Below are 13,704 nucleotides of genomic sequence, written 5' to 3' on the forward strand. Positions count from 1 at the left end.
TTTGTTTTTTTTCTACTGTCACTCACATTGACACACATGCATTTCCTGAAAAAATGTTGCATCCTGGTCTTTTAACCACTTTACCCCTGCGGTACGTATTCCCCCCCCCCCCCCCCCCAAAAGCCAAGGGATGGAGAAATCCATACCTTCCGCGCTCCCGCCGCTCGTGCACACCGCCGCCCGCTCGCCCGGAGATCAATGAACAGGAAAATCCATTCCCGTTCATTGATCTAAGCCCCCGCAATAATCTGCTGCTTCTTTGAGAAACAGCACGATCATTATGATTCTCCCAGCCTCGTAGTGCTTCCTGTAAGCTTACAGGTCGCATGTAAAATAGTAACAGTTCGCAATGGCCAAATAGTAAAACTACACCCTAAAGCATTTTACATATACAAATACGTTAGTTTTACACAGTAAATTAACTCATTACCTCCCACACTCCCCAATTTTTTTTTTATGTAATTAAAAAAAAAATACAATAAAAAAAAAAAAAACAAATTAGTTACCTTTTAGGGACTGAACTTTTTAAATATTTGTCAAGAGGGTATAACACTGTTACTTTATAAACTACGGGCTTGTAATTGGGGATGGATGCAAAACTTAAAAAATGCACCTTTTATGTCCAAATAAAATATTAGTGCCAAACATTGTGATGGGGACATAATTTAACCACTTAAAGAGGAGCTGTTAGGTATAAGGTCTCAGAGAAAATAAACACATATCAGTAGCTAAAGATTGGCTGTACTTACATTACATATGCATTTCACTGTCCACGTTTGTACTTCACATAATTTTTATATAGTATTTGCAGAGAATGATGCTCCTGACAGCTCATGGCAGGTTCCATGTTTGTCTGTCTCCTATGAAGCCAAATGTGTCGTCATGCCCTGCCTGCTTCCTGATGATTCCACTCTCACAAACGCTGGCAATGAATAACACTACTGTGCAGTGAATATTAATTAGCCATGTGGCTAGGAACAATAGCGGACTCCTGCAGTGTACTCTGCCCAAGATTTATTAGTGCTGTGAGCTAGACTGTTACATGCTGTTGAAACTTGAGCCTCACTAGCAGCCAGGGGAGGGCCCCAGAATGCTTTGCAGTATCTGTTATTCGGCTTGCGTCCTCCTTAGGAGCCTGGGAATACGGAGCCTTGCTGTCAGCAAACATCTAAAGTAAGAGAGATTTTTAACTGCAGTATTGCCTTTTTGGCTTCCTTCTAAACTGTTTAACACAGGAGAATAGAGGTTTAAATTAGCTTTTGCAGCCTGACAGTTACTCTTTAAAGAGACTCCGTAACAAAAATTGCATCCTGTTTTTTATCATCCTACAAGTTCCAAAAGCTATTCTAATGTGTTCTGGCTTACTGCAGCACTTTCTGCTATCACAGTCTCTGTAATAAATCAATGTATCTTTCCCCTGTCAGACTTGTCAGCCTGTGTCTGGAAGGCTGCCAAGTTCTTCAGTGTTGTGGTTCTGCTATGAACTCCCCCTTTCAGGCCCCTCTCTGCACACTGCCTGTGTGATATTTAGATTAGTGCAGCTTCTCTCTGCTCTATTATCTTTTACAAGCTGGATAAATCGTCCTCTGAGCTGGCTGGGCTTTCACATACTGAGGAAATTCATACAAGGGCAAAGCTGTTTGCAGGAAGAAAAGAGCAGCCTGAAACTTCAGTGCATGAGAGATGCAGGGGGAAAGAAACACACAAATGATCTCTTGAGATTCAAAAGGAAGGGTGTATACAGCCTGCTTGTGTATGGGTGTATTTTCTATGTGTGGACATACTGTACATCAACCTACTTCCTGTTTTGGCGGCCATTTTGTTTGTTTATAAACAAACTTTATAAAACTGTTTTTAACCACTTTTAATGCGGCGGGGAGCGGCGAAATTGTGACAGAGGGTAATAGGAGATGTCCCCTAATGCACTGGTATGTTTACTTTTGTGCGATTTTAACAATACAGATTCTCTTTAAGGACAAGGGGGTTTTCTAATGATCAGTGCTGCGTGGGCTCTACAGCCCGCAGCACCGATCAGCATTGTGGCCGGGCAATCAGACCTGCTCATGTCCTGCTGGGGGGGTCTGATCGCCGTTGGCTATTACGGAGTAGCGGGGAGGGGGGCTCCTCAAAGCCCCCCTCCGCAGCCATTTCTGCCCTCCCTCCGCTTACCTCCCTCTTGCTCTGTAATCCTAGGATAGGCTTTGGCCTATCAGATGCCGGCGATCCCCGGCCAATCAGAGGCCAGGGATCGCCGATCTGCCTTGCAGCGCCGTATGGTGTAAACAGTGGGGATTTCTTCCCTGCGTGTTTACATTGCGCCGGCGAGCCGCGATCGGCGGCTCTCCGGCTGTTCACGGAGACACCCTCCGTGAACTGGCATGAATGGCCGCTCGCCTTTTCCATGCTATACCACTAACGACCCGCCGACGCCTATCGGCGTTAGGCGGTCGTTAAGTGGTTAAACGGTTTTATAACCGGGACAAATACATTTCATGGGTTTTAATTACAGTAGCATGCATTATTTAAAAACTATAATGGCCGAAAACTGAAAAGATTTTTCCCACATTTTTCATATTTTCCCATTAAAACACATTTAGAATAAAACAATTCTTGGCATAATGTCCCACTTAAAGAAAGCCTAATTGGTGGCGAAAAAAACAAGACGTAGTTCATTTCATTGTGATAAGTAATAATAAAGTTGTATACGAATGAATGGAAGGAGCGCTGAAAGGTGAAAATTGCTCTGGTGTTCAAGGGGTAAAACCCCTCAGTGGTGAAGTGGTTAAAACTGAAATTTTGAATGACCAAGTGTGAAAACAAATTTGTCAAAATGCAAATTGTAAAGAAATCCTTTGTTTTGCTTCCCAACACTGTCCTCAAATACCACATACAGTGCAAGTTTTTTTTTTTCTTAATTACTAACTTTCACAGGTGAGGTAATTAGTGTCTCAGCAGAGCTGAAGAACTACCACTGTGGAGTTCCACAAAGCATGCACTGTTGGTGGTACTTGAGGACAGGGTAGGGAAGCCCTGGTTCAGAGCTTTGACTATCTGGCTGTGAAGGAGTTTCCTGCCAAGCATAGAAGGCCCCACACCCACTACACTGAAAATGGACCATTCTGGGAGGACAAATGGGCAAAGGCGATGCTGCAGTAGCTGTGCTGTCAGGTTGGGTTTTTTTTCCCCCTTTGAGATGGGATAGCATTCTTATCCCACACGACACTGAGGCAATTCTTGGAAGTGTGTATGTATGTATGTGTATATATGTATGTGTATATATATATATGTACAGTATGTGTATATATGTATGTGTATATGTGTGTGTTTACCTCCTACTTTATATGACAGTGAAAGGGATTAAGATGCTTTCTAGAGTTCTAATGGATTTTTTTCTTTATTTTTAATACTCAAGGAATCTACAGAGCAGTCCCTATTCGAGTAAATCCCAGAGTTAGAAATGTGAAGTCTGTTTACAAGACTCACATTGATGTTATCCATTACCGAAAGACTGACTCCAAGCGCCTGCATGGTATTGATGAGGAGACAGAGCAGAAAATGTTCACGGAGGAGCGGGTGGAAATGTTAAAAGAACTTGCTGCTAAGCCAGACATCTATGAGAGGCTTTCTGCAGCGCTGGCGCCAAGTATTTATGAGCATGAAGACATAAAAAAGGTACATTTTTCTTTCCTGGATTAGGTTTGATACAGCATTAGTAGTTCATATAATCAAGCACACTAAGAATGAAGCTCTAATCCATAATGCAAAGTACTTTTAGTGCAGTGGCATAGCTAAGGAGCTGTAGGTCCCAGTGCAACTTTTACATTGGGCCCCCCAAGCATTTTATACGATACGGTGCACCAAAACCTGCAGCAAAGCCAGCAGGTGATGGGGACAGTTTAATGATTACCACTATTCAAAGCATATATATCGAAGTGATCATTACTAGCACAGGACCAATAAAGAGCTAATACTGCCTTTGAAGCAGGGCCGGGTGGGCTCACAACCTCTGCAAACCCTATTGCTATGCCACTGTTTTAGAGCTATCTCTATTGTAAGAGTTTGACATTAGTGTTGCTGTTCGGGAACCTGAACAGCACATTTTCCTGTAGTGCAAGCTGCAACTAGTCTAAACATTTAGTTCTGATGTGAATTTTTGCTGCATGCCCCCTATTACATAAATGTCTAAACTATGCACTTGCACCACCGGTAAGGGCAACGAGCCTCACCTGGTGATCTGTGCAAAAAGTGATAAAATTTTTATAACTTTTTTCCTGTAACTTGCCAAAATGTGTCAAGCAAGGGTCTAGTATACAGTGCAGGAGAGTATTGATGTGTATGCACGTTTATACTGTTCACAGCATGTTTTGTATGAATGGATAATCTGTCAAAACCGCTAGGGAGGTTAATGCATCTGAATGGAAGCGTTTGTAGTCGTCCATTACACATGGTGCTGTTACTCTAGCAGAAATCGACAAGTAATGTCTAGGGGGCAGCTGACACATCCACAGGTGTAACTGATAGCCAGTGAAGTTGCTGCTTATCAACAGCCAAACTAGCAGGTCACCCCAGGTTTGTGGAATGAAAACTATTAACTCTACCTATACTGATGTTAACGCACAGTTTGTCGATTCCTGCTAGAAGCATTTATCAAAAATGCTCTGACTGCAGCATTTGAGTAAAAAGTCTGTAAATGTGAGTTGTAGCTCCCATTCATCTCTATTACGATGCGGTTGATCCCTAGTGGTAAACACAGGGGATAAAGTTGTCTGGACTAGCCCTTATGGTAGAAAAGAAAAAACCTCAAAACTCCTAATCCTTTGTTTCCTTCTACAGTAATGTCATTTTGGAATTTTTTGATTTCTTGATCTGATGTTTTTGTATTGATATGTTTGCAGGGCATTTTGCTACAGTTATTTGGTGGCACACGAAAAGACTTCAGTCATACGGGAAGAGGGAACTTTCGAGCTGAAGTTAACATTCTTCTGTGTGGTGATCCTGGTACAAGTAAATCTCAGCTTCTGCAGTATGTGTACAACCTTGTACCTAGAGGACAGTACACCTCTGGCAAGGGCTCCAGTGCTGTGGGTTTAACTGCTTATGTGACAAAGGACCCAGAAACCCGGCAGCTGGTTCTCCAAACTGGGGCTCTGGTGCTGAGTGACAATGGCATTTGCTGCATTGATGAATTTGACAAAATGAATGAGAGCACCAGGTCTGTGCTACATGAAGTCATGGAACAGCAGACCCTGTCAATTGCAAAGGTACTTGTTCACATTCTCTCCCCCTGTTTTTGTGCAGAGTTGAGTATTTTCCAGATTAGAGATCTCGGTAGACTTTAGCCTTTATCCATATGTCCCATGGTGATGGGTTGGGGCATTTTGGCAGAATGTGATTTCTTTCATTAGTGGAAGGATCCTTGAAAGACTGACTCCGGAATTCTGATACAAGCTTCCTTAGACACGTTGCAGCAAATACAAACTGCCCCTGGTCTACCTAGTAGACTAATTCGTTTTGGATTAAATTTGCTGATATAGGCTTAAAGGACACCTGAGGTGAAATGTGACATGAGGTAGACGTGTATGTACAGTGCCAAGCACACAAATAACTAGGCTGTTAACTGGGAGGGGGGGGTGTTTCACTTATGAGCCTATGAATTTTTCATTTCAAACAGTTTCAGCAGTAATATGTACATGGTTATTGAGTAGTTCTATTTCCTTGCAGGCTGGAATTATCTGTCAACTGAATGCACGCACATCTGTCCTTGCTGCTGCAAACCCTGTAGAATCCCAGTGGAATCCTAAGAAAACCACCATAGAGAATATTCAACTTCCTCATACTTTGCTGTCCAGGTATGCTATGTGAATACTTGAAGCTCAGGTAAACGCAGGCAATGCTGCAAGTGTTTTTTATACCTATGCTACGAAAAGTGGAGCAGACCTTAAGCGTGTTAGAACACCATAGTGACTTTAATGTGCAGACAGCAGTGTGACCGTTTATACATGTGACCTGTAAAATTGTAATGCTACACAGATCCAGCTGGAAATATTTTCCTGATGACCAGATTCCGAATGTAGGTCACTCTGAGGTTCCAGTCTTGAAACTAGACTGCAGCCCACAAGCTGAGTACATACCTAATTTTTTTTTTTTCCTTTTTCCCCCCCACCCATCACCAGATTTGATCTGATATTTTTGATGTTGGACCCTCAAGATGAGGCTTACGACAGACGTCTAGCTCACCATCTTGTTGCGCTATACTATCAAAGTGAAGAACAGTTAAATGAAGAACAGTTGGACATGGCAGTATTGAAAGACTACATTGCTTATGCTCGGACTTATGTGCATCCACGGCTTAGTGAAGAAGCAAGCCAAGCTCTAATAGAGGTATGTTTTGATTCAGGAACTTCTCTGCATGTTTCTGGCAAGTATAGCAAATGACTGGAATATCCCAGTGCAATGTCAGTACAGCTTGCAACACTGTACTGTAACAAACATGAGCAGCTTGGGCTTCAAATTCAATTAAACTGTGTAGAATTTTGAGACAGCGAACTTCATGGCCTAATTTTAACTTTTTCCGCACACCACACGTTGGAAATGTATGTTGCAAAAAATGCGAAAAAGATACTTGCATGATAGTGGATGATTGCCAGAAAAATATTAAGTTGCATTATGACTGCTACAAAAAGTGGCATTCAGTTATCGCCATGTTTATAAAGTAGTACTTAAAATATCAGATTGCATTTCCTACAGTGGAGGGCAGTAGGGTTTTTGATCTGGGTCAAGCACCCAAGTTACCAATATACAGCAAAGTCCCCGGTATCTGGCTCCGGCGGGTGTCACCTGATGCTGGATACATGTGCTTGCTGGTTGCTTGAGCAACTGACCAAAATAGCACAAATCTCCCCCTGAAATACTTACCGAGGCTCCAGCAATTTCTTGCAGTTTCCCTCCAACTCCCTGTGGGCTCGAAGCAGCTTTCTGGCTTCCCCATTGTCAGCTGACCCGCATCGGGTGATGTGACACTCCGGCTTCCATACACAGATGCTGGAGCCCTCGCTGGAGGAGAGCATTTCAAATCCTGCCTGTACCCACAGAAAGTTCTCCCCCCCCACTGACTACCAATTAAGTTGCAGTATATTAGTACCAAGTACCAACTGCTCTTTTATCAACCTGGTATAAACAGTCTTTAAAATTTTTAAAGAACCATTTCATAGACTGTAGCCTTGATGAAAACTCACCTGTTCCTTTACAAGTCAGTGACCACTTTAACTGCTGACCTGTGTGGGGTTTAATTTTTATTCCTTGGACTACTATTTAGTGGTGTAAAACCTATATCTTCGCTAATAAAGTGTTTCTTACATCTAGGCTTATGTAGACATGAGGAAAATCGGCAGTGGCCGTGGAATGGTTTCAGCATATCCCAGGCAACTGGAGTCTCTAATCCGCCTTTCTGAGGCACATGCCAAAGTGCGCTTTTCTAGTAAAGTGGAAACCATTGATGTAGAAGAGGCTAAACGTCTTCACCGTGAGGCATTAAAGCAGTCTGCCACAGACCCCAGGACTGGCATTGTAGACATTTCTATCCTTACCACAGGTAAATGGAGCAACATGTTGCTGTTGTCTGACTTCATTAGCGCTCGTATATCGGATGACTTTTTTGTTATAGTTCATTTGTGCATCATTTTTTAAGGTAGTTTACTCCCGATATTTTTAAATTAGTAATTATGCTACACTTATAAGTTTAGGTGCTCCACAATGATATCTTTTTTTGAAAATTCTTTTTATTGAAATTTTCAGTTTAAACAAAAATAATAACACAAACAAAACACCCTGTCCTCCATCACACACAGGTGAGGAGACCGGAACCACAAGAAAGAATGCAGACTGTTACCACACGTCTTATATATTGCATACAAGCAAACCGGCTGTTTAGGAGCAGAGGTAGTGCATTACATATTCGGAAGTCAAATACATACATTTACACAGGTTAAGCAAAATTTACCAGAGACAGTATATTTTAAATACATAAACCCATTCGTTAGTTAGGAGCTATGTCTATATCAATGCCGAGGACCTTCCGCATCCACAACGATATCTTAATCATATAAACGTACCAAATATATGTAGTAGCGGGGTAATATACTTTGAATGGATAGGTAGTACCTCTTTACATAGAAGTGGTAAGATGGGAATATTAAGATTATATTCAAGCGGGATTGTCAAAGTTTCCTCTAAATCATTAAACACTAAGAAATTATTATGAATCACTACAAGACTGCTTTTGATGTCCTTTTTTTTTTTTTTTCGAATGCATACAGTGGGATGTGAAAGTTTTGGGCAACCTTGTTAATCATCATCATGATTTTCCTGTATAAATTGGTTTGTTACGATAAATGTCAGTTAAATATATCATATAGGAGACGCATACAGTGACATTTGAGAAGTGAAATTAAGTTTATTGGATTTACCGTAAGTGTGCAATAAATGTTTAAACAAAATTAGGCAGGTGCATACATTTGGGCACCACAAAAAAATAAATGAAATCAATATTTAGTAGATCCTCCTTTTGCAGAAATGATTACCTCTAAACGCTTCCTGTAGGTTCCAATGAGTGTGGATTCTGGTTGAAGGTATTTTGGACCATTCCTCTTTACAAAACCTCTAGTTCATTCAGGTTTGATGGCTTCCGAGCATGGACCGCTCTCTTTAACTCACACCACAGATTTTTAATTATATTCAGGTCTTGGGACTGAGATGGCCATTCCAGAATGTTGTACTTGTTCCTCTGCATAAAAGCCTTAGTGGATTTTGAGCAGTGTTTAGGGCCCAGGCGCAGCTTCAGCTTTGTCGCTGATTCCTCGACATTGGTCTCCAGAATCTGCTGATACTGAGTGGAATCTATGGGTCCCTCAACTATTACAAGATTCCCAGTCCCTGCACTGGCCACACAGCGTACGTTAAAAAGGGTGCGGGGTTTTAAACGATAAGCATGGATAACGTTTAAAAATGTATTGTACTGTATTTCGTTTAAAATGTTTTATAAAGTTATAAATCATTAAATAATGTGCATTAAATCGGCAATTGTAAAAACGTTAATCTTTCGTTTAAATAGTGTAACGTATAATAACGTTTAAAAAAAAATTACTAAGTAACCCTCCCTGTACCTACCCCTAACCCCTAGACCCCCCTGTTGGTGCCTAAACCTAAGACCCCCCTTAGTGCTCACTGTATTGTGTGTAGAATGTTTTAAAAACAGTAAGGGATAACATTTAAAATGTTTTATTGAAATAAGAAACGTAAATCATCACAAGCAGTTATAAAACATGAAAAATCTTCGGGCGCCATTGGAAAACGTTACTATTCTCGGGCGCCCTTTTTTTCCTGTTCGGCGCCCAGTAAACGATTATTATAGGAGTGAATGGCGGCGCCCGATTTGTCCACTAGCCTCCTGCGCCCTTTTTTACTGTTACCGGCCACACAGCCCCACAGCATGATGGATCCACCACCATATTTTACTGTAGGTAGCAGGTGCTTTTCTTGGAATGTTGTGGTTTTCCTCCATGCATAACGCCCCTTATGTCCAAATAACTCAATGTTAGTTTCATCAGTCCACAGCAGTTTGTTCCAAAATGAAGCTGGCTAGTGCAAATGTGCTTTAGCATACCTCAAGCAGCCCTGTTTTGTGCTGTGGGTGGAGAAAAGGCTTCCTCTGCATCACATACAGCATCTCCTTGTGTAAAATGCGCCGAATGGTTGAACGATGCACAGTGACTCCATCTGCAGCAAGATGTTATAGGTCTTTGGTACTGGTCTGTTGGTTGACTCTGACCTCAACATTCGCCACTTCTGTCCGATATTTTTCTTGGTCTGCCACTTCAAGCCTTAACTTGAACTATGCCTGTAGTCTTCAATTTCCTCAATATGTTCCTAACTGTGGAAACAGACAACTGAAATCTGAGACAGCTTTCTGTATCCTTCCCCTAAACCATGATGGTGAACAATTTTTTTTTTTTGTCTTCAGCTCATTTGAGAGTAGTTTCGAGACCCCCATGTTGCTACTCTTCAGAGAAAATTATAAGAGCAGGGAAACTTACAATTGACCCCCTTGAATACTTTCTCATAATTGGCTTCACCTGTGTATGTAGGTCAGGGGTCACTGAGCTTACCAAGCCAATTTGAGTTCCAATAATTAGTTCTTAAGGTTTTGGAATCCATAACATAAGTGCCCAAATGTATGCACCTGCCTAATTTTATTGAAACAATTATTGCACTTTCTGTAAATCCAATAAACTTCATTTCACTTCTCAAATATCACTGTCTCCTATATGATATATTTAATTTTTTTTTATCATAACAACCAATGCAATTTACACAGGAAAATCATGACCATTAACAAGGTTGCCCAAACTTTCGCATCCCACTGTATTTGCACCTTAATGAAGTTGACTATAATTGCTGGCTGCGGGAGAAATTATCAGATGTACTCCTATATAAGCAACTAATAAGCAAATAGACTCTCTGCCCCCCCCCCCCCCCTTTTTTTTCTTATTGCAGAATGACATATTGTAATAACCAGGGAAAATTATGGTTTTGTCTACAGTAGCAATTTTTATTTTCAAACTATAATGGCTGAAAACTGAGATTAATTTCTCAATTTTCTTATTCCTATTAAAATGCATTGGGAATGAAATAATTCTTAGCAAAAGTACTGCCTAATTTGTGTGACAAGTAGCGATAGTTATTAGTAAATGAATGGGAGGAGCGTGAAAATTACTCTGGTTTTTAAGTGGGAAATAACCCGTGGTAGGGAAGTGGATAAGGCTAAAGCTTGTCCATAAACTGTATAGTCAGCCTGAATATTCTGTAAAGAAAGCAGTGGTAATACACAAGTGGGAAGTTAAAAGAAAGTTGTTTTCCCCGTGTGTGTGTACTCACTCATCCATCGCACACAATTTTCACATGCACTGGGTCCAAAACCTGTTTGAAATTGAGGAAAATGGGAGGACTTTCCACCAGGCAGCAGGTTGGAATTGGCAGCATGAGAATGAGGCTGATTACTTATTTTATTTCACAACCTACTGTATGTGTTTTTAAGGTATGAGTGCAACAGCCCGTAAACGGAAGGAAGAATTGGCCCAAGCTCTGAAGAAACTAATCCAGGCTAAGGGCAAGACACCAGCATTGAAATATCAGCAGCTGTTTGAGGATCTCCGTGGACAATCTGATATGGTAAGTAAGCTTTTTAGCTTAGCCTTGCATAGCCAACTCTGAGCCATGGCATGCTAGTCTCTGGCATGGGAATTCTAGCCCATGACATGTTCTGGAGGGACTTTGCTTTACAGTGGTCAGCAATCCATTTGCTCCTGGTCTATTTTTCCGTGCTATAGCCAGTGTCCTGCTGATGTGCTGCTCAAGCAAGTGATGCGTGATTTTACCAGGCTGCTTTGCTTGCTTCCATTTTCTCGCTGATGCACAAACATTCGGATACATTAATAGCTAATAACTGCTTGTACGCTGTTGTGCATCATCACTTTGTGCTGCTTGTGCATGATTGCAAGCCGGGTAATTGCCTATTAGAGTGGAAACAAATGGGCAAATGTGTTTTGTTTACAGTAGCATGTTTTTTAAAGCTATAGTGGAATTGGAGAAGCTCTATCATTTAGGTGTGATAAGCAGTGAAAAAGTTATGAACAAATGGGGGAAGTGTTGATGGGGAAAGCGGACAATTAACATTTTCCTTTCCTGGAGCATCCATTCCAGCATATGAATGGCTTTGGCCCCACCTCTATACCTGTGCTGGAATGGAAGCTCCAGGGAAATGGCTCTCAGCAGTAAGGGTAGAATAACCTGTGGGGTTAAGTGGCCAATATTTATTCACAATGGTACCCTTGTTTGTTTTGGAAAAAAATGTCTTCAGTAAAAGCTCATATTTTTTGTGCAGAACCAATTTGCTTTTATGCAACCTTTGCATAAAATCTCTAATTGTGCATGATTGCAGCCATATAGCAGGAATTGTTGGGTCTATTGTCTATATTATGCAAAGATGCCCAACACAGGTCTGTGCCATGAAGAGAGAGAAAAACTTAACATATACACAGAGCCTAAAGTATATGGGTTAATTGCATATGACTTGTATGCTCTCTCAGTAATCCAGTTTCTTTCTTCTAGGCAATTACAAAAGACATGTTTGATGAAGCTTTGCATGCACTGGCGGATGAAGATTACCTAACTGTGACTGGGAAGACTGTTCGCTTGCTGTAAAGGGGAATAAAAGCACCTTATTTTTCAGCAGTATTGTTTACTGCTACCTCTGGTCTGAGAATCCATAGATGGAAGATCCTTGGAGGGATATTTGTAATTATGGAGATTATGAATTAACTAATTCATACAAAAACTTTTCTTTGCCATAGCTTTGGTACATATAACTGGGCTGATGGGCAAAGTGCTACTATATGTAAAAGCTTTGAAATAAAGGTAATGTAAAATGCTACATTTTTGTAGATGTTTAAAATGTTGTACCTGTTACATGAATTAAAATAAAATGTTTGCAGTAAATGGTGTCTGACTTTTTAGTAGTTTTGCTTTCTTGTCCTAATCTTGCTGTTGTACCTTAGTATAGTGTACTGACCGAGGCAAGATTTCAGGAGTTGTTGCAGCCACATATATGCTCGAAGTTAACACAATCTAATACATACAGGTTAAACTCTGGCCCATGGGCCAAATTTGGCCCACGGGTGGTTTCCCCACTTCGCATTATATTTGGACCACTCCAGACCACCAGAGAAGCTATATTGGCAGGGCAAGCCCTAAATTGCCAGGTAAGCCATATGGGGAGGGGGAAAGCACTAGATGCCAAGGAACTGTATAGAGGAAGGAGTGGGGCTACAAGACATCAGGAAACTGTAGATGGAGGACCATTAAACACCACTGAACTGTATAGGGGATGGAGGAGGGCCACTAGACACCGGGGACCATATAGGGGAAGGAGGGGGAGCTATTAGACACCAGGGAGCTTTATAAGGGGGAGAGGTTGCCACTAGACATTGAGGTTGGCCTGCCACTTGGTCCAATAGCTCAATTTTGGCCCCCTTTGTATTTGAGTTTCACACTCCTGATCTAAAATGGGCTTAGAACCATGAAAGGCACTGACCACACTTGGTCTTCTGTTACACACATTAGTACAGGAAGGATATCCCTGTGTCAACCTGTTTGCAAATATGACCATCAGCATGGTGTTTAGCCTATAGCCCCTCTGCTAACATAGTTACGTCACTTCTTTGCCATCGTGTATATATGGGATGGCAAGGGGGAGGCGGACAGGGAGTGTTGCCACAATTTGGAGCTAACCAGTGCATCCAGGTCAAGCTCCATACACCATATTGGTGGTTGACTTGGCATGCAGCTGGATGCTAGGAGAAAATCCAATATGGATTATCTTCCAGGATCAGGTAAGTGACAGCACTGATATGTAAGAAAAGTCATTGCCTTGTGGTGTTCTTTGTTTAATTTGTCACTACTACAGGGTTCTTTAGAAGGAATATGCAGAACCTTATGCTGAGTGCACATGATAGGTTTTTCTACTTGATAGATGGATTCGATAGATGATTCCCGTCATGTCCGATATTGCTTACGATCGATTCTGCGCTCGATTTCTCATAGAAGTGAATGGAAAAAGATAACAAAAACGAGCGGAAGATAAGAGAATTG

At 41.4% G+C, this 13,704-nt stretch overlaps 1 protein-coding gene across 2 annotated transcripts in view; it reads left to right on the plus strand.

The window, feature by feature from the left end:
• The window catches only part of MCM4 (minichromosome maintenance complex component 4), a 30,931-nt gene extending 18,379 nt beyond the window's left edge, over positions 1-12,552 (plus strand). For both annotated transcript variants that reach the window (XM_068237360.1, XM_068237359.1), the window contains 7 exons: positions 3,413-3,672; positions 4,896-5,261; positions 5,722-5,849; positions 6,174-6,381; positions 7,363-7,591; positions 11,093-11,226; positions 12,166-12,552. In XM_068237360.1, coding sequence (XP_068093461.1) covers positions 3,413-3,672; positions 4,896-5,261; positions 5,722-5,849; positions 6,174-6,381; positions 7,363-7,591; positions 11,093-11,226; positions 12,166-12,258 — 1,418 coding nt within the window. In that variant the 3' untranslated portion in view covers positions 12,259-12,552. The remainder of the gene's footprint in view (positions 1-3,412; positions 3,673-4,895; positions 5,262-5,721; positions 5,850-6,173; positions 6,382-7,362; positions 7,592-11,092; positions 11,227-12,165) is intronic.
• The last annotated feature ends 1,152 nt before the right edge of the window (positions 12,553-13,704 follow it).

Source organism: Hyperolius riggenbachi, chromosome 5 (assembly GCF_040937935.1).
Source record: "Hyperolius riggenbachi isolate aHypRig1 chromosome 5, aHypRig1.pri, whole genome shotgun sequence".
In the NCBI taxonomy this organism is placed as follows: domain Eukaryota; kingdom Metazoa; phylum Chordata; class Amphibia; order Anura; family Hyperoliidae; genus Hyperolius; species Hyperolius riggenbachi.